We start from the raw sequence: 27,037 nt of genomic DNA, 5'->3' as shown, positions 1-27,037 counted from the left end.
ATTTAATTTTGTTGGTTGGTTGTTTTGCTGTACAAAGTCTTTTTAGTTTGATGTAGTCCCACTTACTTTTTTGCTTTTGTTGCTTGTGCTTTTGGTTATACAACCCAAAAAAGTCATTGACAAGACCAGTTGTCAAGGAAGTTTTACCCTATGTTTTCTTCTAGGAGATTTACGGTTTCAGATCCTATGCTTAATACTTTAATCCATTTTGATTTAATGCAGCCTCTGTCAAAATCCCAATGGCATTTTTCACAGAAATAGAAAAAAATCATAAAATTTATACAGAACCACAAAAGACCCTGAATAACCAAAGCAATCCTGATTTAATAAATAAATAAATAAATAAATAAACAAACAAACAAAGCTGGAGGCATCAAGACATCACAGCCCCTGAACTCAAATTATATTAAAAAGTGATAGTAATCAAAACAGTATGACAGTGTGGCGCTTGCATAAAAATAGACACAGACCAATGCAACAGAATCAAGAGCCCAAAAATGAACCCTCATATGTATGGTCAACTAATTTGACAAGGGAGCCAAAAAAAAAAACACACACACACACAATGGGGAAAGGATAGTCTGTTCAATAAATGGTGTTGAGAAAACTTTATAACCACTTGCAGGAGAATGAAATTGGACCTTTTTCTTATACCACTCTTTTGGTTATCTTTTTTAAAAGCTCTTTCCTATCTACAGTATTTTCCAAATGTTAACAATCAAGTGTGTTACTAAGGGTCTAATTATTAATGAAAGAGAATAATATATTTAATAACCAGGGGCCAAGCAATGTATTATTTAAGAATCTCACAATCTAACTTCCCCGTGGTTATCACAGGGATCATATTTTCCAACCCCTTTGGTCTGGAAATCATTAGTGCTAATTTATGTTGATAACACTCCATTGCATTCATTGCTTATTGGATACATCTGTCAAACCACTTGACTATCTGTTTTATGTGAATTAACCATAAAAGTAATGGTGGGATCCACAATGAAAGATATTTCTCCCTATAAGAAGGGTGAGTTGGGCAATCTTATGAAGTTGTGCATTTGTTTGTAATTAATATGATTTAACAAAAAAGGCAAATCATATATAAAGGAGTAATAGTGAACTATCATCACAGTACATAATTTACCCCCTCTTTTAGGAATTCTTGTTGCCCTTAGAGCAACAAGACATGACATGCTGGTCATGTATGGCAGTCTTTGCTCCAGAGCCAAGAGGAGGAAAACTTCTCTATTAATCATTCTGTTCATCAGCAGTACTTTCCTAAATATTATAAATTATGTGAATGGAATCAATTCTTTGGTAAATAGCCCATGAGAGTAGAAAGTAGAGATGTTGGTTAGCTAATATGAAGATGGGCTATGGGTAGACTGTCTATTGAAAGAAAAGCAGAAAAACAGGAGATTACCTATAAAGTATCTTTATTGAAACTATCCTTTAAATATTTTACAACTGTGATTGATATGAACATTGTCAATTATCTTTTAAAAAAATTATTCAATGTGTATTGAATATATTCTAGGCACTGTTATCATGCTAGAGACAAATTCTCACCCTCCTACTGGAGCAGTATTGTTATTTCCAACATTTTCAGATGACAAAACGCTAGTCACCAGCAGAGTTGTGGCCTATTCCTGTTTCTTTGACGCCAAAGCCCAGTTTCTGAACCACTAGGCTTTACTACCTGCCTCGTTATGGAAATTGTGGGATCAGACTGCCTGAGTCTGCATCACAGCTCGTCTCTTAAAGCCTTTTAGTTGCTTAACCTCTGTGTGCCTCAGTTCACTCTTCTGTAAAATGTGAATGACAATAGAGCTTACTTCATGAGGATGTTGTAAATCTCAAATCTCAGATTCTGCAGGGAAAGTGCAGAATAGCACCTGGCATGTAGTAAACACTCAATTTAATGTTGTCTATTATTATTACATGATAGGAATATAGGCTCTGGCTATATGGGAAAATCCTAGATTAAAGCCATCTTTGTCCCATTTTGAAATCCTAATTAAAAGAAGAGTAATTAATCAGTGGCCAATTGGCAGAGATCCATGTTCAGTTGGAGCTGCTAAATTCTGTAAATCTTTCTTTTCTGTTATCATCTGAAGACAGCCTGGTGAGAATAAGGTGCTCTTTTCATTTTATGAAAAGTGAAAGGGCAACTCCATTTCCCTCATTTCCTTTCATTGGCCTTCTTTTGGAACTTATAGTGAATGGAATGGTTAGGTCTCTGCCCAATAAGCTCCTTTCAAAAAAATATCATTTCACTGAAGCATCACAATATACTGATGGAACAGGAGTTGGTCTTGGAGTCAGATCTACCAAATATCAAATCCTGGTGTCATCTTTTATTAGCTTTGTGACTCATGGGCAAATGAGTCAACAATTATGAAATTCGGTTTCCTCATTAATGAAATGGGAATCATATTAACCACAGAGCAGTGGTTCTCAACTAAAGGTGATTGTAGTTGTCGTGCCTGAGTGGCAGAGGTGCTGCTGACAACTAGAGGGGAGAAACCAGGGATGCTGCTTCACAACCTACAATGCACAGGACGGCCCCCGCAACAAAGAATTATTCAGCCCAAACATCAGTAGTACCGAGGTTGAGAAACTCTGCCTTAGTGTTGTTGCTAGAATAAAATAAAAATATTTGTAAAGCACTTAGACCACCTCTGACATGTGGTCGGAGCTCATAATTCATTAATGTCATTTGCCAGGAGTTACTAATGTGAGTTCCCAGCCTTCCTCTGTCAGGTCCAAGCATTGTGATAAACTCATTCACACAGAGGTGTCAGACTTATTCTTCCATCAAGGGTGTGCGCAGTTTAAAAGAAGGCCTTGGGGACTTCCTTGGTGGTGCAGTGGTTGAGAGTCCGCCTGCCAATGCAGGGGACACGGGTTCGTGCCCCGGTCTGGGAAGATCCCACATGCCGCGGAGCGGCTGGGCCCGTGAGCCATGGCCGCTGAGCCTGCGCGTCCGGAGCCTGTGCTCCGCTGATGGGAGAGGCCACAACTGTGAGAGGCCCGCGTAAAGCAAATAAATAAATAAATAAATAAATAATTATGAGTGATGATCCATTAGAACATCTGTATATACAGTTATTCAATTCTGGATGGATTTTGCCATTATCTCTGTTGATCAGCATGTTTTATGTTTTTGTCACATGCATATAAATGTCTAGTGATATGCCTAAATATTTTCCATTTTTCAGGTCAGGTTTTCTATCTTTTTTTTTTTCTTTTGGAGGAAGGTTTACTGCCTCTCACAAACACCCTAAACCAAAAATTACTTTCTGTACACATCATCCATTTCCTCTCCCGTTCATTTTCATGCAGGTATTTCCTGCTGTCCTGATAGCCTAGTGTTTATGTGCCCTGGAGTGTGCATTAGAATTCAGAAGAGAACAAACCCAGGCTTTAACACAGGAAAACGGACATTAAACCAACCTAGAAACACATCCATAGTTACACATTGTGGTGGTGTGATAGAAACAGGTTGGAAGTTAGGACTGGCTTAAATTGGGTTGGGGGATGAATAGGTAAGGCGCTCTGAGAAAAGGATGGACAAAAAAGTGCTGAACAAGTGAAAATCAAAAGAATAAGTTGCTGGTAGAGGGATGATCAGATGCAAAACACTTAATAAGGTATAAGAAAGGGCAGCTGGGCAGCAACTGAACTGAGATGATTTTTTAATAAATTTATTTATTTATTTATTTATTTATTTATGGCTGTGTTGGGTCTTCGTTTCTGTGTGAGGGCTTTCTCCAGTTGCGGTGAGTGGGGGCCACTCTTCATCGTGGTGCGTGGGCCTCTCTGTTGCGGCCTCTCATTGCAGAGCACAGGCTCCAGACACACAGGCTCAGTAGTTGTGGCTCACGGGCCCAGTTGCTCCACAGCATGTGGGATCCTCCCAGACCAGGGCTCAAACCTGTGTCCCCTGCATCGGCAGGCGGATTCTTAACCACTGCACCACCAGGGAAGCCCAAGATGATGGTTTTTACTTCCATTCCCTAACTCCTCCATTTGCACTCATGGTCCAGCAGGTCGAGAGCTGTGTCTTTCTTTTCTGTTGCATCCCTGGCGGGGTCTGTGTGCTGTTATTAAGCTGTTGTCTCTCGGCTTCAAACCCACCCCTCTCTACTGTGCTGTCTGATGCTGGGATTCAGCTAACCACGCTTTTCATTGGCCAAGCTGGCTTCCTGTTAGATTCTGTCTGTGGGGGGCGCTAGAGGAAGACTGTAATAACAGGGGGAGTAGAAGGACTCATTTGCTTCCTGCTCATCAGAATCAACTCAGCTTTTGATTTACCCCAGAAGCAGTTGGTTCCGGTTCTCTCTTTTTTTTTTTTTTTCTGTAATCCCCAGAGCCAGGCTTCTTCAGAGATAGCAGGACCAGCAGGCATGGTGCCCTCCTCACATGCCTGGGTCTCACCTCCCATAGGATGCCTTTTGTCAGCATCTAGGTTCTAGTAACCCCCTCTCTTTTCTTTGTCTCCCCAGCCCTAAGGGTGGTGTCTGCCTCTTGCAGTCACTATCTTTGACTCCTCCAACATCTGTTTAACCAATTCCTTATATTAAATTCTCCCTGTCCAGATAACAGGTGGAACGTCTGTTTTCCTGACTGGCCCTGGCAGATGCATGGGTGGTTTAACTGTCTGCTGTTGCCCAAACTTGCCATGTCTTAATGAGGATCCCCAGCTGGGTCCCTTCAAGGCCAAATATCCCTAAGTGGAAAAGGTCAACCACAAGCAAGAAATGATGATTGTCAAGCTGGAAGATGTATTTTTCTCAGATGCTTGCACAGTCTGCTTATTCCCAATCTCCACTATGCAATATCTTTTCCAAGGTTAGCAGAATTATAAAAACATCAATTTAGGCATTATTGACGTTTCAACGGGGACACCGAGAAAGTGTTTCAGCAGCCTTGATAAATTAAATCTGACCACCTAGCTCCCAGAATGGCAGGTTCCTACATCATTGACAGAGAAGACAGGGGAAAGCAGTTTTCCCAGCTGTTGCTGTAAATGATGTGCCTTGTGCTCACAGCCATTAGCAGGTGGAGAATTTGAAGTGTGGGTAGATTGCAGAGCTGCCTCTTTTAAAAATGTATAAGCACTTTGTGAGTTTTCTAAGTCATGCTTCACTCAGTTCAGTTTGAATTTTTCATAGGGGAGAAAGATTCTGTTGTCTTTCCTCTTTTATTCCTTCTTTGACAGTAAGGACTTAGGGCTACAGTGGAAAGGGACTGAGTCTAATCATATAATTTTCTTGACTGGTCCTCAATTTTTCCGAGTTGTAAAATGTTGGAAGATTCAGTGTTTAAGGACTTGAGGCTATTGAGTTTCCTGCCCTTCACCATTTAATCCAAACTACAAATTTCCCTGGGCTCTGGGTTTAAATTTATTTGATGCGTCCTAAAGTAAATTTTTATCCTGGAAGACTCATCCATTTGTGAAATTCTAAGCACCTCACTTTGAAGGGACCTTCCTTCCAAAATGATCCCCTGGTCATATACTATGTTCCTCTCCACTCCCAAATAGAGTCAGACATTATGAAATGCTCAGTGTACATTTTCCTGACAAGTGCAATTATAACATCAGTGTTCTTCCCAACATGATGCTCCAGCCAGACCTAAGAATTGGTTTTATAGCGTGTTAGTGGAAACATAATCATCATATCTAACATATTTGTTTATGTAGATCAGTGTCTGGCTTCTGGTAGAACAAATGTGGAATGTGTACACTGATTGAAATGCATATTGGGTGTCACAAACCATGAAACATCTTTACCTTCATTAACTATCTCATTTAATTTTCCTAAAACCCTTATGAGGAAGATACTATTACTAGCCTTATTTTTCAGATGAGGAAACTGAGGCTCAGAGAGGTAAAGTAATCCAAGCTGACATATTTCAGGGCCTGACTCTGGAGCCTGACATCTGTCTGCTACATTATCAACTTGATATAATTCAACACATGTGTCTGGCTCATTCATTTAAGCGTCAAACATTTATCAAACCTCTATTATGTGCCAGGCAGCAAAAATGAAATCCAACAAATTCAGCAATGGTTTATTTAAAAATAAGGAAGAGCTATTAGGCTCTTTGACCAGCAACTAGTTAATACACTCCTCGAAAGGCAGTAGAGGTTTTGCTTTTTTAATATCAATAAATCAGACTTTTCTGGGAATGAAATGGCTTTCTCCCTATATCTGACTAATCAATTGTAACTTATTTTCTCCAGCCAGCATTGAAACCTCAGCAAATTGAGAGCAAAAGTATGTTGCAATCTGAAGTACCAAGGTATTTAGGAAATCATATTTTGCTGTAATTGTGGGGATTCTAGAATACCTACAGTTACAGAACATACCTTTCAGAGATGCATTTACACTTTCCAGAACAGGTGAGTACATGTCAGTGGGACTGCAAGGGTGAAAGGGTTTTCTGTGTTCTGGTTTATAACCTCTCTCTGTTGTGGTTAAATTCTTGGGAAGGAGGTGATCAACCAGACAGTACTTCCAAAAAAGAAACAGCGTGGTTCTCTTCTCACATTTGATTATTTTTCAAATTTCATAATGACTCTTCACGAAGCACCTCCAGCTAGATGGTGTTAAGCCCATATTCTTCCTTGATTTCAACCTAATATGTAGACTTCAGGAGCCATCTTATGAATTATCTTTCCAAAATAGTAAAAGATTCAGATGTGCTCATAAAATATTGAAACATGGTAGTATAACAAGCTCCACTAAAATTAATTTGTTTAATTTCCCTTTAATAGTGATAGCACCTAGAATAAGTGGAAAGTAATGCTTCTGTTTGCCTAGAAGCTGGTGATCCAAGCTGAGATTTAAATCTGTGATCATCCTGGCAGTCCAGGGAGGAAATAATGCATCTGTGCCAGGTTCTTGGCTTGGACAGGTCTTGGAGGGCTGCGTGCAGTTTTCCACATGAATACACAGGACTCCCTCACATGGTGGTGTTTGCGTTGTTAAAATGCCTTTTAGAAAAGCCTCAGGTTTCCCTCCAAGTCCACTGAATGGAATGACTTTCATGGGAAGGTAACTGTTGGGCAGAGAAACACAGGTTTGTATTTCTACCGGTACAGCAAGTTTTATGGCCAAAATATTTTGTCATCTTGTTTTAAGGTAATAGGAGTACTCCAGCACATCTCCTTCTTCTTCTCCTTTCTCCTATTCCTATTCTTTCTTTTTTTTAAGGCTAAGTTCAGTTTCTGAACTTTTCTCAAAAAAAAAAAAAATCAAGCTAGATCAACTCTGGGTTGAGATGATTACTTTTCCTTGACCCAATTAGCTGGAGCCATTTTTCCATCGAGTCATATTAGTATAGGGATGGTCAGGTTTGGAGAGGCAGAGGCAAAGTCTGCCTTCTGAAGGAGAAAAAACGTTCACCTCAGAGTCTGGGCTGGCGGACAGAAACCATTTCCTATTGCTGATATTTTCTGTTACCAGCTGGCACATGTTGAACAGTTTCTCTGTTGCACAGAAGAGATTTATTTGTAATAGCCTGAGATAACTAGGACATTACTGCTGTGGTGATTCCTTTTAGCTAATGGGATTGTTGCATTTCATTTAATGGGTATATAAGTACATGAATACTCAGTCACATTGTAAAAAGTGGTTCAAAAGAGCAGGTATACACGAGAGAGACTTTTGGAATTGTGCTTTACAGGGACTTTTTTTTTTAATCTCAGGGGAAAAATGTATAAATTGCTATAAATATTTAAATCATTTAGCTATGTAGAGGACAGGCATTGTAAAAGACGGCAGGATATAACTTTCCTAATAGTTTCCATTCTAGGGTTCCTCTACTTTGACCACATTAGAAATGATAATAAAGTGAGATCTTATTATCATGTGACTTATTATTTATGAGTATAAGATATAGTGCAAATCAAAACTAGGTCTCCTTTAAAACGTATAAACATACCACATTATCCTTGTCCTCAATATTAGCATCATAAAGGGGATTGATTTCCCTTTTTTTTATGGCTTAAGTGCAATGAACTATATGAAATACCCAATGTATAACATATCAGTAAACAATATTAAGCTCATGACTCCAAGAAGACTGTGGCTGTTCAGAGGGTGGAAGGCTGGGAGCAGTGACTTATGTTTAGGAAATGCTTTGTGCCATAATTGTGGATTTCCTAGTTTAGGGAGCCACCAACTGAGTATCTGAAAAATGGCTCTGCCTCCAAATAGCTCAACACAATGCTATGAATCAAGACTTAGGGAAATAGGGAGAGAGGAATTCACACTGGCTTAAATATATTGTAGTGGGTCATATAAGTGAAAGCTCATTGACAGGTCTAGCTTCAGGTATGGCTGGATCCAGGTATTTAAATGTTATTATTAGGATAGTATTTTAATGAATTTCTACACTGTGACTTGAGCTGTTTTCTGGGATGACAACAAGGAACATTTTACCTTGTCCACCTCAGGATGCTCATGGTATAGTAGCTGAGATGCCTAAGGTGGAAAAGAACTATAACAAAATATGATATGTGCACTAATAGATGCATTTACAAAAGTAGACCATAACTCAGAGGAAAAACTTAACAACTACTTCTGAGGATAGCTAAACAAGGACTTCAGAGAGGAATGAAACCTTGAAAATTGTTTTGAAAGAGAAGCAGGAATTTTACAGACAGCCTTGGTTATAGTATTTGGGAGACCTGTATTCAAATCCCAGCCCTGCCATTTACAGATAGTGCAAACTACGACAAGTTTCTTAAATTCCCAGGGTCTTAGTTTCCTTGTATGGAAACTGGGAGTGGAGCTACTGATTTCTTCGAATTATCATGAGGACCCGGTGAATTGATGCGTGCACAGAGCTTACGTGGGGGCCAGCACAAAGTAAGCCCTCCCTGACTGGTAGCTGTCATTCCACTCTTCTAGACTCCCCCTATTTACCTGACTGCAATAACATGGGGCATTGGATTAGGGTTTAACATCAGCCCCAGTAAAATCAGCTAGCATTTATTGAGCGCTTACTGCATGCCACACATTGCATTAAGAATTTCACTTGCCTTGTCTAAATCCACCCTACAACTCTTGGAAGTGGGGAAATTATTATCCTCATGTCACAGATAAGGAAACTGAAGCTTTGAGAATTTAAGGGATATGCCAACGTAGCAAGATTAGTGATGGTATAGCTGAGTAACTCTCTGACTCCAATCCCCATGGGCTGAAGCATTATACTGTATTTCTTGTCATGCAGCACGCCATCATTAACTTGCTTTGCTCGATGAACTTGGCTGCTGGGTACTCCTGTTGCAGCCCACTCTGTGTGCCATCCCATTTCTTCTAAAGACATGGTTGTGGATGCTCGTGTGCGTGTGTGTGTTCACATGCTGTGTTGTTACTCCACACTGAGCTGCCTGGCATTCACCCCTTGGGTCCTGTGCTTCCTTGCAGGTGAGCCATCTAGGTGGTCATCCTCGCACTGTGATTGCTGCTGCAAGAATGGCAAGGGTGACAAAGAAGGAGAGAGTGGCACCTCTTGCAATGACCTCTCCACCTCCAGCTGCGACAGCCAGTCCGAGGCCAGCTCTCCCCAGGAGACAGTCATCTGTGGGCCTGTGACACGCCAGACCAACATCCAGACTCTGGACCGTCCCATCAAGAAGGGCCCCGTCCAACTGATCCAGCAGTCAGAGATGCGACGGAAAAGTGACCTGCTCCGGACTCTGACTTCGGGCTCCAGGGAGTCGAACATGAGCAGCAAAAAAAAACCTGTTAAGGAAAAGCTCTCAATTGAGGAAGAGCTGGAGAAATGCATCCAGGATTTCCTAAAGATCAAAATTCCAGAGAGGTTCCCTGAGCGAAAACATCCGTGGCAATCTGAACTTTTACGGAAGTATCATCTATAGTGGAGGGAGGGGGAGGTGGGAGAAGAAACAGATCGTGTCACCCTTTTGAAGTAAACCTCCTAAAAGAAATTCATGTTTGAAAAGAAAAACAATAACTAACAATACATGTTTGTTAGAATACAGTAGCCCATTGATATACTACTGCCTGTTTACCTAGTTCACCTTAACATGTCAATCCACAGGGTAGATTTCTTTCCAGATGTGGAAGTATAAGAATCTCTCTCTCTTCTTTTTGTTCTCTATTTGTTTGTTAACTTGGTCCCGTGTGCTGAGTATCTTATGTATAATGAGAGCCAGCTACATAAGTATAGCTGAGAGGCCTAGGGAATCATTTATCCCAAGCTGGGTTTTACTCTCCTCTTCTACCTCCCTCCTTTGAATGAGAATATGGTAGAGATCTGACCCATTGCCATAGGTCTGGGTTTTTAAATTTTCCTTTTCCCTTTTGTTTATGGGGTAAGGGGGGAATGGCAGATTTATATGACTTTTCACTCAAATCGATTACGTGCCAGTTTATATTGACTCCGTATGCATGAGTATTTGTGCAGCACAAGCCCAACAAAGTGTGTATATACACACAGTGCACATGAGCCCAGGGCCTGGGCATCCTAAGAGGTGTGCTTTTGCTCTCAGCAGCACCCTCTTAGAGTCCTTCAGACACAGGAGCCTCTGCTCTTACCTTAAAACCCTTCTGGGAAGATTTCCCAACCTCTCTTGGCAACACTTCCTAACATCAGAGAACCTTCGTCATCAACAAATTACCTTCCTTATTTCAAAATTAACACCCTCAGGCTCCATTTTACTGCGTTGCTCTTTCTCTGCACTAGGAGAAGGTGAGAAGAGCTAGTCACATATTCTTTGTGTTTTTTTTTAAAAAACAAAACATCCCTAATCCACAAAAATGACTGCAAAACGACCCCACGTTCAGTCTTCTCTACCCTGAGCTGAATTACCTTCCTTCTCGCAGTGTTTTCAGAGTCCTTACCGCCCATGTTTTCATGGTATGGCCTTTTCACGTAATCCACGTTAAGTTCTCTGCATTCCCGTGTAGCTGTGGAAGTAAGAAAAACACACAGCACTTGGATGAGGGGTCAACCTTTTGTTTTAAGAGGAAATTGTATTCCACACCTCTCCTAGTAATGTCTCATAGCTTGTTCAAATTGCAGTGCTTCACTGTTACTTCCTTATATCCAGTTTTGTTGGCCTTTGGGATCTGGGATTTGGCTGTGTCCATACTAGGATTTGGCTGTCGTTTCTGTGATGTCTGTGAACAACCCAACTAGATAACTGAAGCTCTGAAATTAAGACTTTGGCTTTCTAAACTGTCTTTCTTGATTATATCCTTCACCTATATAGACACAGCCAAAAAGATGCTGTTAACAGCCATCCATCCATGTGACTCTGTATTCTATTAACATACCAATAGTTTTTTCATAGACTTGTGGTAAGTGAAGGTTAAAGGGCAAGTTTTTACTTTCAGCATTCCTCGTGCATTTCAGTGGGAACTGAAAATATAATTTGTCCATCATTAATTGTGTGCCAAGCACTACTAATTTTTTTTTTTTTACTGTGTGTGTGTGTGTGTGTATGTGTATATGTATCACAGGTAATAAAGGCAACTGGATGATGTTTGTAGGAGGGAAACATAATGATCAATTGCTTCTTTTTGAAATCTTTCACTGATGCACGTTTATCATGTAAGAGGTCTGTCTTGATTCCTATTATTATTGCCCATTAGTATATGGATATCTTTCTGAATTTTTATTAATTCTTACACCTGGGCAACAGACTCAGCCAATGTTTTCTTGTCCTAATGGTTTGAATGGACTTTACAGTTTTGCTGAAGTAGAAAAGAAAGATCATTTGGGGAGCTGAGTTGTCAAGAGAATTATAATTATGAATTTAAGTGGTGTTCTTTTTTGCAGTAGTATATTAGCAGACGTTTAATCTTAACTACAACATAGCTTTGTACAGCCTACCAGTATGTCTTCATTCTTTTCAGTGTTTCTTTATACCACATCAAAATATCATATTAATAATAGAAGATTCTGCAAAGAATCATAGAACTTAATGGGCCAAGAAGTTGAATTTGGTGAAAATATCCCCAAACTCACTTTGGTCAAATGATTCTTATGGTCCTACTGGAAGTTCTGTCAAAGAGTTGGGGGTCTAACTAAAATGGCCAAAGTCCCAACTTTCTTAAATTTCAGACCTGATTGTCATGCCTTCAAGATAGAAACACACTAGTAAGAATTAGAGAACTAGTAAGATGGCAGTCCACACACTACTCCTACTACATACTTTAAATAGGAAATTAAACACTGCAAAAGAAAATGTTCATGGCATTATTTCTCTGTTCTTTGACCTGTCATGAATTTGTTTCTGTTTAGGCTGTCTTTATACCCCCAGTGAACAAAACCAGTGGTGGCAAGTCTGTTTAAAACAACAGTGACATTTTAAATCTGAGTCAGCTCTAGACTGACACTCACACCAGATAGTCCAAGTAGCTGAAACAACAGCGTGGTGTTCATTTGTGTGGTTGTTGGTGTGGAGATGATGGTAGACCTGATCAGTAAAAGGCTCTGCAGAGGCACCGAGTCCATGGACATCTTCAGTCCTAGTTCAGGAGGAGTTCAAGTGAGGTCTGTGTGGCCTGCAACATTGGAGATGAATTCTGGGTAAGTGAGTTAGAAGATGAAATGCTGTAGTGGCCCTGCACCATGAATCAGGCCCATTTTCCTGAACTTAAAATAGTTTGAAGAACTTTTAGTTCACTTCCGGACAGAACAATATATATGGTTCGCTTCTTGAATATTGGTTATGACAAGGGCTGATATGAAGAGACTAGTAGCATCAAATAGGTCAAATGAATAACGAATCATATGTGCAGAGCCCCTACTCAGGTAGCCTCCCAGAAAATTCTGCAATGCTAAAATCCATTGAGCTTGGGGAGGTCATTCTCTGTGGTACATGGGGCTTCTGAAGGCAGAACTATATTTAAAATAAAGTCCCCCTACCCACTGTCAAAAAGGGAGTGATCTGTGTTTAGCAGGAAAGGGGGAAGACAGGAAAATAAAACTGTTGGATCATTGTGGTAGTGTGCTCTCCCTCCCCCTGCTAAGAAAAAAATTGCACTGAGATATGGCCATAAAACAACAAAGTGAAGTGGTTTCCAGAAGTTGCAGTGATGTTATCCTTTGTAATTGTAGGCACAGCTATCTTCCTGGAAATACATGCATGATGAATTATAATAAAAGGGGAACAATTCACAAACCGTAAGTGTTCCCTTTGTTCTGTATTCCTCCATAGCTATGTCTACCCCCAACCAATTCATTTGCAGGGGTTACATCTGTTAAAGGGGAGCTAACAAGGATTTTTTCACTTTCCCATTGGCCTTGTTTGATTCAGGGGCACCTTTATCCATAGGCACAGACCAGATGTGTATTGTTCATTTTGGGTCTTCTTAATTCCCACTGTTTGTGCTTCTGGATTACTTTTGCTTCTCTGATTATCCTTTCTGATTCCTTTAGATTTAGATTCCTTTCTGATTATCCTTTGTCTGTGCCAAGCAAAACATGCTCCAGTGAGACAAAGAAAAGGCATATGTGGTGTTTTGCAAAATTACTTGACCCCAACTCCCAAAATGGGAAACAAACTTTGATTCTCATATATTTTTCTCTGTTACAGTTTCAGATTTCCAACTTTGTATTTATAGTGTCTCAATCCAGAACATTTAAGTGCTGGTATTTTCTGCCACTAGCTATCATAACCTGCAACTTGACTAGTCTTGGTCTTCTGGATGATATTTCCTAGATTTAAGACTCTATGAGCTTGTAGGAAGAATCGTTTGTCACCTTCACGTGACATAGCAATTTTCAAAGGAATAATGATGGGAGTTATTTTTTCCCTGATGACTCTGTGGCAGATAAATGTTTTTGCCAATTTGCATGCTGGGTTATACGTTTAGCATGGGCCGTTTCTCTCTTAATGTCTTGGTATTGTTGGCATCTTGCTCTCTTGATGGCCCACTGTTCCAATTTATTTATTTTCTTTTATATTGTCAAACTAACACAGAGAAAGAATCAGAGTGAGTATTCTGTATTCTGAGGTAATATGGAGTTAGATGTCATTTGAACAGGACTGTACAATGATTAATATCTACAGAGAAATTAGACCAAATGAAACCTGCTGAAATGGGTTTGGTTTATATTGCCTTCATCATTCTGATTTTAGAAGAAATGGTTATTGCTCTCCACCCCTGCTGAAAGAAAAGAGTGTTTGTTAAACTTTAATAATCACAGCTTTGTGATGCAAGCACAAAGCTTATTTGTTTGGAATGTCTGTTTTTCTCATCTTGCCATATACATTGGAATGGAGATTCTTCCCCTAGTGACCTCCACTACAAAAGTTTTGGCAGTGTTTCCAGTACTCAGCGTGCATAAAATCATTTGCAGCACTTGCATAAAAATGCAGATTCCTTGACCCTAACCCCAGAAAGTCTGATTCAGAAACTTCAAGCATGGCCCAGGAATCTGCATTTTGGGCTATCACCCTTAATGGTTTTGATGAGATGGTCTGCGGACCTTCCTTTGAGAAACTCTGCTATTTAGGGACTATGCAGAGGTCAACATTTCTCTCACTTCCTAGTGGCACTTCCTCTCACTTTCTTTCCACTACAAATGAGTCAAAGCATGCATAATTCATTATCTTAAGAAAAAAGACCCAAAGAACATTCTAGGACTAGGGCAGAGCAGATTTCCAGAATTTGTTTGCCCTTTCATCTGCCTGTCAATCATAACATTTTCTTCATTTTGTGTATGTTTGATGTTTGTGCCTTTTTTTTTTTCCAAACTGAAAACCTACATCTATATAGTTTTATGACTGGGTAGATGGGAGCACATCTCTGAGTGAGATGTGTCCTAATGATACCCAACAAGGAACAAAAATAATGACCTTTTCCAAAGAAAGTTGTTCATTTCTAGGCCCTTTTACAGTTTGAGTCAGAGGAACCTTAGAGTGATCCATAATTTAATGATGTGTATGGCCCCAAAGGGGGTTCCAATAACTGCACATACAAGCCACCAAAATGAATATGGAATGTTTAGTGAATTTAGCTCTACTTCATGGATGAAATCCTGAGTCATTATATTGCTAAGTTTGTCCAATTTGATTCAAGCAGGACTAGGAAGTTCTCAGAGTTGAAGACCCTGAACCCCAACATTAACTAAAAACTTCAAGCAAAACCCATGGGGAGAATAAATTTTTTAAAAAGAAATAAGGAGTGTTTTCAAAATTCCATTTGTAATGACATGAAATTCTCTAATTTTCCAGTCACTCTGACTAGGAGAGATGGCCGTACTATGATTATTCAGAAAGAAAAAAATTTTGGAGGTTTCAGTGACCCAGTTGGTCCTATCCATGTAACACAGTAACTGGAGATGTACCAGATTCCCACATGCAACAGGAAATAGAGAATAGACGGTTTAAATTCATGCTTGTCATGATATTAGTTAATATTTAAGTAAAAACTACCATCAAAGGAAAGTGAAGAGTGCTTAATGAAATGAATGCACTTTTTGCCACTAATTAAGATTATTTGGCCAAGAATTTTTTTAAAATCTTAAATTTGATTGTTTCTTTTCCCTCCTTTACTTCCCAAGGGAAGTTTACTTCTCTTTATTCCCCAGCTTCCTAACCTTTAAAAAATGTTCTTCTTGTTTGTGAACAAATGGTGTTGTTTATTTGATAAAGAATTTTTAGTTCCTAGACTGTCATCTTTGCTTTATTTAGGGAATTTACTTTGAAAAGCCTGAAGAAAAATGTGTCCCAGTTCAGTGACTATCAAGGGGTTTTTCCTGGGGGAGGGAGGAGGTGATTTTCCTGTTAATCAGCCTTCTAAAATCACTTACATGCCAACCAGAGGATTAAGTAAGTCTCCTCTCTCCAGTGACCTCTTCCATCTTGTCAGTTTATTCTTAGAATTGACCTTTAGCTAATTTACCTGCACTTGCACAATAAAAATCAACATAACTGCAGACTCTCTTATTGCTGATGTTGGCTCCATCCACCACAAATGGAAGAGGGTTGATGCACAACTAAGTAATGGAGAACTGCTTTATAATTGTGTCTGTGTGTCTGTGTGTACACATGTGCAATTTTTAGGTCAATGTTGGGTCGGTGGCTAGTGCCCATGGTAATGCTATCCAAGTTCAGGGAAAAAGTCTTTGGTCACAAAGTTTAACAGCTTTTAATTCAGCACAGTAGTTTGTCAATACTTGAGAAGGTTGAGTAAAGCTGGTCTCCTGATACAAAATTCAAATGTTACAGATTTCTGGATGAAAATCAAACTCATTTTCATTTATATAGTCACTAGTGACATCATACTCAAAGAAAATAAATAAAAAAAGGAAAGAAAAAGGAAACCTTGAAAGCTAAAATATGCATAGAATTCACATTGATCACTAACAGTTTTTCTCAACTACAGCCAGTGGTTAGTGGTTTTTCTTACATGTGAGAGACAGAAACACTTTCAGGAAAGGCTCTGATTTGTGTGTGTTATGTGCATTTAAGGCAGTGACTCTCATCCAGGCGTGATTTTGCACCCCAGGGGACTTTCGGCAATGCCTGGGGATATATATATATTTTTTTTTTGTGGTACGCGGGCCTCTCACTGCTGTGGCCTCTCCCATTGAGGAGCACAGGCTCTGGATGCACAGGCTCAGTGGCCATGGCTCACGGGCCCAGCCACTCCGCGGCATGTGGGATCTTCCCAGACCGGGTCACGAACCCGTGTCCCCTGCATCGGCAGGCGGGCTCTCAACCACTGCACCACCAGGGAAGCCCTTGGGGATATTTTTGATTGTTGTGACTTGAGAGGTGGCATCCAGTGAGTAAAAACCAGGGATGCTGCTAAACATCCCACAATGTACAAGACAGCCCTCACAACAAAGAGTTATCCCACCCCAAATGTCAATAGTGCTGAGGTTGAGAAACCCTGAGTTAAGGGTTGGCTCAAATTTTCCAAGGCATTCTTAACCACGTAGAGAAAGACTTCTGGGCCAAGGGATAGGATGAAATGAATGATAATAATTTGTACCACCTGAAATCTGTGTAAGGTTTATTTATTATCCCTTTATACAGATGTGAATGCTGAGATTTAGAGAGAAATATGTCATTTTTTCCAGGGTTCCAGTAGTGATGAAGCAGGCCTATGGTCTAACTCTGTCTTCCACTTAAATCTTATTCTGCCTCAGAAAAATGGTACTTCAGTGAAGTTATCAACCTTAAAACAGCTAAATGCGTTTGTTGTGAAGCACTTTGGGAGCATTCTGAGTTCATGTGACCCGATTAAGGATGCTTTTCAAGTTGATCAACAGTAGAGAGCAAGGTGCTCTCAGAAAGGAAACAGGAAAGCAGGGGCAAGAGTGCTTAGAACAGGCCAACAATTCCATCATCTTTAACTGCTCGTTGTGTACTTTGTTTCTTTGGGTCGAACATCCTCACTAAAGATGATATTTAGATCTTGGAAAATGTGATCCTCAGACCCACACAGATGACCCCCATGCCCATGTTTTCAGAGATATGACAAGTCTAAGCAAGGCCCTGGCTACTGAGCCTCATTGTTTCATTTGCTTGTACTGACCTCATTAGAACACAAAACAGGTTTGTATCTTAAATAATTTGGCATTTTTCTTTTAATTTATCACACCAGCATCACAGTGATAGAACAAAGGTCCAATCATTCTACCTCCATTTCGTACAAGGGAAACTAAAAACCCAGAGAGTTGAAGTCAGACATTCATTTATTCATTTGTTCATGCATTCACTCAGCAGGTATTTGTTTAGTGCATACCGTGTACAGGTCACCATGATGAGCGTTATAATCTACTAGGGAATCGAACTTGGGATACAGAACTTGAATTCAGATCAAGTTCGCATCCTAGGCTAACATTATTTTTGTATGTAGCTCTGCCCAACATTCTAGATTTATGGTTTAAATGTTAAGTTATAAATAATGTAGACTACGAACTTGTTGTTATGCGCTAGGAACTCTACTAGGTGTTTTCTATGCCTTATTTAATCCTAGAATAATGTAATGAGGTAGATCTTGTTACTTTCCTCTTTTTCACAGATGAGGTCAGTGAGACTCAGAAAGGTAAAGCAGCACCTAGCCTGACAACGGCAGAGACAGATTTTCATCTGGGTTTATTAGACTCCCAAGGCTGACAGCTTCACCACCTCATGACATAAGCTCTTCTTCTCTGTTTTCTGGATTTCACCTTTTTATAGTTTCTTCTGCTCTAAGCAAAAGGTAGCCAGGATGATTCCGGCCTGACATCCTTCCTGCAAGTTGTTCGCTATTTTGAGTTGCAAGTTCCATTGGACATGCATATCCCTAGGAGATCAAGGAAAAAAAGATTTGGGGGGTACCACAGACTGTACTTAATGGTAAAAGCCCTATCAGGGGGCTTTGTTGTAGAACAGGTATCTAGTGAGTACTGAGCCCTGTGAAACCCACAGTGGTAAGATAGCTTCCATGTCAGGAGGATAGCGCCCGCGGCTGCTGGCTATGCTGTTCACAGGTGACCGGGGCAAATTTCACAAAAAGTTAAATGTGTCTGTATATGTGTGTGTGTGCATGTACATGCACGTATCTGCCATTTTTACTTTTTGGCTTTTTAAACAATTTCAGTTTTTGTTCATGACAGGTCAGAAATCCAAATATTATTGACTGCCCCTAGCATCTCATCATTACTATTCTAAGTTGGAAAAAAGAGAGGCATCTAGAGAAAAGAAACTGCACTGAAATATGTGAGTGTGTGTGTGAGGAGTGTGTGTATACTTGTGTGTTGTATATGTGTGTTCATGTATAAATTTTGTGTATATATGTATATATGAGTGTACATCTATCTAAATGTATATATATCTATATCTATACATTTGTATACACACATAAACAAAGCTTAGTTTGAAACTGTTTGGAATTTTGGGCTTGAGGGACTTATAATTTATTTTTGATTTCCTAGATAGTCTAAAATAGTTCTAATTTCCAAAAGTCTCTTCCACTATGAGTATATGTGTATATCTATGGTACAGAGAATATGGTTAGAATACCTAGGTTTAACATCTGTGGATGTAAAACCAAATAAAAGTGCATTTAAGGAAAAGCCAAACTTGGAAAAACTGGCTTTCTAATTTGAACCATTTGTTGGAATTTCAAACTACTGTATGTGTTTTCAAACTTGCTCATTAAAACACACACACACAACCCACCAAATGAACATGATGATGTTTAGGAAGAAAAGAATAAGAAAATGTAGGTCTATGATAGCACAAATCCAATGGTTACCATACCAATGGTACTTCACCTACCTATTGGTTAATTTACTATCTTCTCATTGCTTTTACTTCATCATTCATGGAGGGGCCCCTGTGGCCTTATGTATTTGTAGGTGGAGCTAGTTATCTGTTTAATTATTTTAAAACTATAGTAAATAATTAATATGCATATTGTAAACATATACTAAAGCTCAAGGGCACATTGTAATAATAACCAAACATTTCCTAGACTCCTGCAAGTAACCCTTTAAGCCTGTTTATACAGATACCAAAATAGTTGCTCAAAGAAGGAACAACATAAAGTTAAGTGAAAGAAAATGTTACTTATCTGTTTTGGCATCCTATATGCATATTGACCAAACGACTGAAATTTGAGCACGCTTAAGGATACAGTAAGTTATGTTTTCATTCATAAGCATGTGCTTTGCATATTTTGGAGAATATGAAAAGTGTTTTAAGTCAACCTATGCAAACAGGGCTTCCCTGGTGCTCCTTGGGATCAGTTTGTATGCATACAGCCCATACCTTCAGAAACTCAGCCTGGCTCCCAGGCCAGGTCTTAGCTGATGGTCCAAGCACAGACTCCTCCTCCCAGGGACCTGTCAGGTTTGCTCAGACAGTCAGAAACATTCTCAAACCTATCGAGTATGGTCATTCCTTTTTTTTATTCCCCAAATCTCCCTGCAGATGTGGTCTTAAAAGCATAAGAAAGAAAATCAGTTCTGTAGCAATTTCATGTTCTAATTAGGTTTAAGGACACTCGAAGAAGGAATGTTTGTTTTTCCCCCAAATGTTAGAGCAGAGGAGGAGGTTTAACATCAACCTTGGCTTCAAGTTCTCCTATCATTTTCTTTCATTCATTTTTATTCTAAAGGAGAATGTTGAATCAGGATAATTTTGCTTAAAATATTCTGCTTAGTTTAGAAAAGGACAGGTTAATTTTTTGGCGTGTGTACAACGTGAGGGGTGGAGAAGTGGGTGCGCCAGAACCCCTCATTACCCTGTTTCTGATCTAAGGAAATGGACTCAGGAATTATTGGAGTGGTACCCTACTTAAAACAAAAACAGAAACATAGGGGGCCCCATTTCAGAGTCCCATTGAAAGCTGTTAATGGGATCTCCTGTAAGTGGGTCACCACTTAGATTAGTGATGGCATCTCACTTGTTTCTCTGATAGGAACTTAGTCTATAACATCAAGAATCTTTGTGTTGGCTGAAGGAATTGAACGAATGATCTCAGTTGAATTCCTGTTCCCCACATCTTTCAGAACCAGCAGAGCACGGGGTAGAATCTAACAAACAAAATAATTTGTCCAAATTAAATCAACATGTTTAAATAGTATCAGCATCGCTCTCGATCGGCACTTATAAAGACCCTGTTAATTATGCTACCTGTGATCTCCAAGTACAGTTTGCCAGGGATCCTCAAGCTCCTCTTATATCCATCTCGGATGCTTTGAATGTGATGTCGCCATAGATAAAGGAGTCTGAATTTCACTGGTACTAACCCTGAGTGGTGATCTACTGGGGCCTTGCTCATGTTACTTTTTCCTGACCTCATTCAAGTGCTTGATGACTTGGGTCAGTTTGTTGCACACTGATGCATACCAAGTGACACCTGCTGAAATTACCTCTTCTCCTTTCCAATGCAGTTCGCTTGTACATAAGTGTAATGTCAAATTGTTTACAGGTTCTTTTTGTGTGTAATTGTGATAGCAGATTTAGCTCAAACTTTAATCTGTTTACTGAATGGTGTTAAAATGAATGTGCTTATTACAATATAAACATCATTAATCATGGACTCACATGAATGCATGTCTACATGTCGTCAATTCCCAGCAGCTTGGTTATCCAGCAAAAAGTCTGCGGTCTGTGAATAGCAAATATACATAAACTACTGTGACTCTAATAACTCAGTAACTGTTTTTACCTTGGTATGTAACACTGTAGATTTTGGCCTGTTGTATTTCTTTCTTACCTATTTGTTTTGCAAGAGAAACATGATAAAAGATAGTACTACTAATTGTCCCAATGGAATTGCACATCATTTTGGCAATCACTGGTCAACCCCAAAGGCAACTGCCTATGATGGAACAATGGCCCTGAGCAACATATAAATATATACATACATATTTATGTATGCAATATCTACAATGCTAATTACTACCATCTATTCTCACTGCCAATGGAAACAAACTATTTTCTTTGGAATCATTGATAGATATAAAAAGTTTAATTTGCTATTAACCGCTTTCATATTCTGTTTAGTTCTTATAGTATGGTAAATGATACAGGTGCAGTATCAGTATTGTAAAATTGTGTGGTGAAAACTACAAAAGTCATTCTGTGGATATATTTTAAAAGGCAGACCAGAAACTATATTTCAGATTCTTGTGTGACTATAATTACAGAAATAGGTAACTATTTTTTATGTGTTTCCATAAATGACTCCATTTCATATACATTGTAATTTAGCACCAATCATAATAAATCATTTGGTAACATTTAGTTGTTAGAGATATCTATTTTCAGTATTCATGAGAGACTGATGATTCAACATTATTTCATGCTAACTCAAGAATTTTAGATGGAAGGTAATTACCATTGCAATTAGTTTATTTCTGGTTTGTTATGGCAGCTTGCTGGATTGGGGTACAAAAAAGGAGACTTAATAAGTTGGTTATTTAAAATTCTTAGAATGAGATTGCAGTGATCTGAAGCCTTGCCACTGCCTCGTCTTAATTGGGTGGCCTTACACTGTTTATCAAGCCTCTTTGAACTGCAGTTTCCTCATCTGAAAATAGGGCATAAAAATAATAGACACCTCATGAGGTTCCTGTGAGAATTAAATTAGATAATCCAATTAAAGCATTTAGCACAGTATCTAGTACACTAAATAAATGATTAATAATCCCTACCCATTTGTATTACTATTATCCAAAATGCAGATCTTAAAGAGGAGCTTGGCTTCAACAGTCTGAATATATTTCTTCTTTTTCCTCTTTAGGCTTTTACAGCATTGCCTATAGAGCTAAACATTCAGTATGTTTTTTAATCAAGAGGGAAAAATTATACAGGGAAAAAAGGGAATTCTACAGCTTGGGGTGGTGCTTTAGAAATAATTTAGCCTTTTGCTGCTGTGAAGTATATTCAGCAGAACACTTGTCCCATGATCTGTGCTGAAAAAATGAAGGGAATTGGATGAAGTAGAGTTTGGGAAATATAACCTTTTTACACACCCCTCTTTGTAGTTTTTAAGTGCTTTTTTTTTTATTACATTTAAAACCCTGAGAGTTATGCAGTAAAGGAACTTCCAAACTCTATAACCCAGAATCTCCCAGACTTCTCTCACTAAGGATGCTTCTAGTTCTAAGGTGTGCATTTTCAGAAAAGCTAATTTAGCCCAGTCTCCTCCTTGTACAGGAGAGAAAGCTGAGCCCCAGAGAGGGGAAGCGATGTGTTGAAGGTGTGATGGTCATGGGCCTAGAACCCCATCTCTGGACCCAGGCTAGGACACTTCCTCCTAAACAAGTCTTATCCAGATGACTGGCAAGAGTAATGGCATTGATCTGAAAAACCCTTCTAAATTCATAACATCCTACGAGCACAGACGCAAAGTAAAGGGTCGCATGAGATACTGAAAGCCAAGCAAGAGAAAAGCAAAGATGCAGCGAACAGGAATCCTTCCTTAGGCTCAGTCACCCCTGAAATTGCTGAGGGACAGATATTGAGCCTGCTTGGGCCTCCCAAATCTATCTTTAGAGATAGTCAGTACCGTGACACAGACCCTGGGCTGGGCTGTCCCTCCGCCCACCACAGGGGTAAGAGCTTAAATGGACCAAAGTGGTGGAGGGGAGTTTTCCTATGAATTCTTATGTGGGAGGCTGGGAGCTTCCTCCAAAAAAATTAGCAAGAAAACCCCTGTGTTGAGAAATTGTGAAGTCATTGACTTCTGCAGCCCCAGAAACTGCTTTTGTAGAGCTGAAACTTCATCAGGTGCAGGTCACAGAGAAAGACGTTGCCTCCAGTGTTCAAGAATAATATAGACAGTGAAGGAGCCACATCAAGAGGAAAACTTGGCTGCAGCTTTAAAGGATGAGTTCTGCCTCGTACAGCAGCTAGGTTCTCCCCAAATCAAGGGTCCCGAGAACACTCCCAAGAGCCTCTGTGATGAGGACACGAGGAGGCTGCCCTCTCTACTTAGCTTGGAGCTTGCGTGGAAAAGAAGGTGTGTCAGGGGGCCCAGCCAGGAGTATAGTGGTGGTGGGTCAGGAGAAAGACTCCATCTTGAGCTCTCTGGGGAGACCTTGGGAGTCTTTGGGAGACTTCATCCATCTCAGCTTCAAAGTTACAAAGAGCCAGCAAAGGTTTACAGTCACTGTCCAAAAACTTGTCCGTCTGACAAACTGAGTTGAACAGGACTTCATCAGAAGGATCATAGCTTTTGGAATGAGGTCAGTGAAATAGGGAAAAACACCACCTTCTCAGACAACACTTCTCCTCCCCTCTGATTTCAACCCAAAGGCAGCTTTCCTTCCCAGGCCTGCCAAGCACCCAGAGCCACGTCAATCTCGGCCCTGATGGCAGCTACCACTGAGACAAGTCACTATAGGTGTTTATCCCAGTAGTGGGGCTGGTGACAGCCCCTAGCCAGGCAGAACAACATCAGCTTTAAATAAGCCAGACTCACCTTGCAAGGCTCACAAATAACAATGTGTCAGTAGCAGAGGCCCAGAAGGGCAGGTTTTCCGAATGCTCAGAATCCCAAAGAGCGCCCCACATTGCTTAGTCTCAGCAAGCTTGTCATGAAAGCACCAGAAAGAAAGTCTGCCAGGCACCAAACTCCAGCTTATTTTCTCCTTCCTTCTTGCTCACTGTATCCCCCCGCCCCCCATACGGTACCAAGAGACAAAACATCCCACGTACTTGAAGATCACCATTGAAATGGGTTTGCTGTTCGTCTGTGACTAGGTCTGGGCTCAAACGTGCAGTCAGAGCCTAGGAAATCCCTGGTGGATGTAAAGCAATGAAATCCACTGCCTCCAAGACAGAAAAATCACAAACTCCATGCACCCTTCACACAAATAAAGCTTTTCTTCTCTCCATCTCTCCTGGCCTCTCCACTTCCATACCTCTGCATTTCTGTTTTTCTCTTTTTATTCTGTTTGCTCTTTGGATGTCTGATACACAGAACAAACATGTTGAATAAACCACAGTACCCCTTATTCAACACCCTCACCCCCACTCCCACACTTCTCTCCAGGCCTCAGCTTCCTCATCTGAACTGTAAATGAAGAACTTTGAAGAAACACTTTTAGGTACCATTTGCCATTCCTCCTCTCTACTGATTTTTACCTAGGCCCTAGTTGGTCTCTGATGTGAGGACATGGGTAAGAGGGGGGAGGGGAGGCTTTGGTGGTGCCCACAAGTTGACCATTTCAGCTTGTCTTTGAATGGAAACAGCTGGCCTACCTAAGAGAGAACAAAGAATAAGGAGGTAAGTTGGATGCTGGTCTATCCTTTCAAGTTTTGTTGTTCCAAAAATTTCACAATTTGTGTGGAAACACAGAAGACCCCCAAATAGCCAAAGCAATCTTGAGAAAGAAAAAAGGAGCTGGAGGAATCAGGCTGCCTAGCTTCAGGCTATACTACAAAGCTACAGTAATCAAGACAGTATGGTACTGGAACAAAAATAGAAATATAGATCAGTGGAACAGGATAGAAAGCCCAGAGATAAACCCACACACATATGGTCACCTTATCTTTGATAAAAGAGACAAGAATATAAAATGGAGAAAAGACAGCCTCTTCAATAAGTGGTGCTGGGAAAACTGGACAGCTACATGTAAAAGAATGAAATTAGAACCCTCCATAACACCATACACAAAAATAAATTCAAAATGGATTAAAGACCTAAATGTAAGGACACTCTAAAACTCTTAGAGGAAAACATAGGCAGAACACTCTATGACATAAATCACAGGAAGATCCTTTTTGACCCACCTCCTAGAGAAATGGAAATAAAAACAAAAATAAACAAATGGGACTTAATGAAACTTAAAAGCTTTTGCACAGCAAAGGAAACCATAAACGCGATGAGAAGACAACCCTCAGAACAGGAGAAAATATTTGCAAATGAAGCAACTGACAAAGGATTAATCTCCAAAATATACAAGCAGCTCATGCAGCTCAATATCAAAAAAACAAACAACCCAATCCAAAAATGGGCAGAAGAGCTAAATAGACATTTCTCCAAAGAAGATATACAGACTGCCCCCAGACACATGAAAGGATGCTCAACATCACTAATCATTAGAGAACTGCAAATCAAAACTACAATGAGATATCATCTCACACCAGTCAGAATGGCCATCATCAAAAAATCTACAAACAATAAATGCTGGAGAGGGTGTGGAGAAAAGGGAACCCTCTTGCACTGTTGGTGGGAGTGTAAATTGATACAGCCACTATGGAGAACAGTATGGAGGTTCCTTAACTAGAAATTGAACTACCATACAACCAGCAATCCCACTACTGGGCATATACCCTGAGAAAACCATAATTCAAAAAGAGTCATGTACCACAATGTTCATTGCAGCACTATTTACAATAGCCAGGACATGGAAGCAACCTAAGTGTCCATCGACAGGTGGATGGATAAAGAAGATGTGGCACATATATACAATGGAATATTACTCAGCCATAAAAGGAAATGAAATTGAGCTATTTGTAGTGAGGTGGATGGACCTAGAGACTGTCATACAGAGTGAAGTAAATCAGAAAGAGAAAAACAGATACCGTATGCTAACACATAGATATGGAATCTAAAAAAAAAAAAATGGTTCTGACAAACCTAGGGGCAGGACAGGAATAAAGATGCAGACATAGAGAATGCACTTGAGGACATGGGGAGGGGGAAGGGTAAGCTGGGACAAAGTGAGAGAGTGGCATGGACATATATACACTACCAAACGTAAAACAGATAGCTAGTGGGAAGCAGCTGCATAGCACAGGGAGATCAGCTGGGTGCTTTGTGACCACCTAGATGTGTGGGATAGGGAGGGTGGGAGGGAGACACAAGAGGGAGGGGATATGGTGATATATGTATACGTATAGCTGATTCACTTTGTGATACAGCAGAAACTAACACAAGGTTGTAAAGTAATTATACTCCAATAAAGATGTTAAAACAAAAAATTTGTTCCAAAGTTCTTGTGAATGGATGAGCTGTCCTCACCCTTCCCTCTGACAATGGGCCTCCCGGGGGTGAAGTGGACACCCAGTGACTCACCTCCTGCATTACCCAGGGCTGCAGCTTTTGTTTCAGCAAGCACAGTGTGAATTTCCATTTTCTCTTCACTGTGGATAGATGGGAAGGGATTGGCAGGCGGGACAAATAGTCAACTAACTGGAGTTGGAGATGGGGATGACACAGTTGACAGCAAATTTTTCTTCCTCCCCTTTGTCCCTGGGAAAATGTGTCCCTTAGTACCTAGAAATAATAAACTGTCAGATGTTTTTAAAAATAAGGAGATAGACTCTACTATCTCTGCCACCTGACACTGACAAATGTGACAGCATACGAGGAGGGAAACAGAGATGTTAATAACTACCAGGTCTGTGTACCTGAGGCACAAGGGAGGGTTTTTTTCTGCAGAAGTCAATGAGTAGCATGGTAAATATCTTGATCTACTCTTCAGGGAGCTGCTACCTGCAGGTCCCTTTCCAAAGCCCAGTTTCTATGTTCATAATGGGATTAAGTGCACACTGTCTGTCATCTGGCACCTTGAAGTTTTCAGTGAATAT

At 40.0% G+C, this 27,037-nt stretch overlaps 1 protein-coding gene across 1 annotated transcript in view; it reads left to right on the top strand.

Annotated features, from left to right (window-relative positions):
* The window catches only part of KCTD16 (potassium channel tetramerization domain containing 16), a 288,422-nt gene extending 269,357 nt beyond the window's left edge, over positions 1–19,065 (top strand). Inside the window, exon 3 of the mRNA XM_082620914.1 lies at positions 9,438–19,065. Coding sequence (XP_082477040.1) covers positions 9,438–9,892 — 455 coding nt within the window. The 3' untranslated portion in view covers positions 9,893–19,065. The remainder of the gene's footprint in view (positions 1–9,437) is intronic.
* Positions 19,066–27,037: the final 7,972 nt, after the last annotated feature.

This window comes from Mesoplodon mirus (assembly GCF_964341445.2).
Source record: "Mesoplodon mirus genome assembly, chromosome: 5".
NCBI lineage: Eukaryota > Metazoa > Chordata > Mammalia > Artiodactyla > Ziphiidae > Mesoplodon > Mesoplodon mirus.
This window is presented reverse-complemented; position numbering and strand designations above follow the sequence as displayed.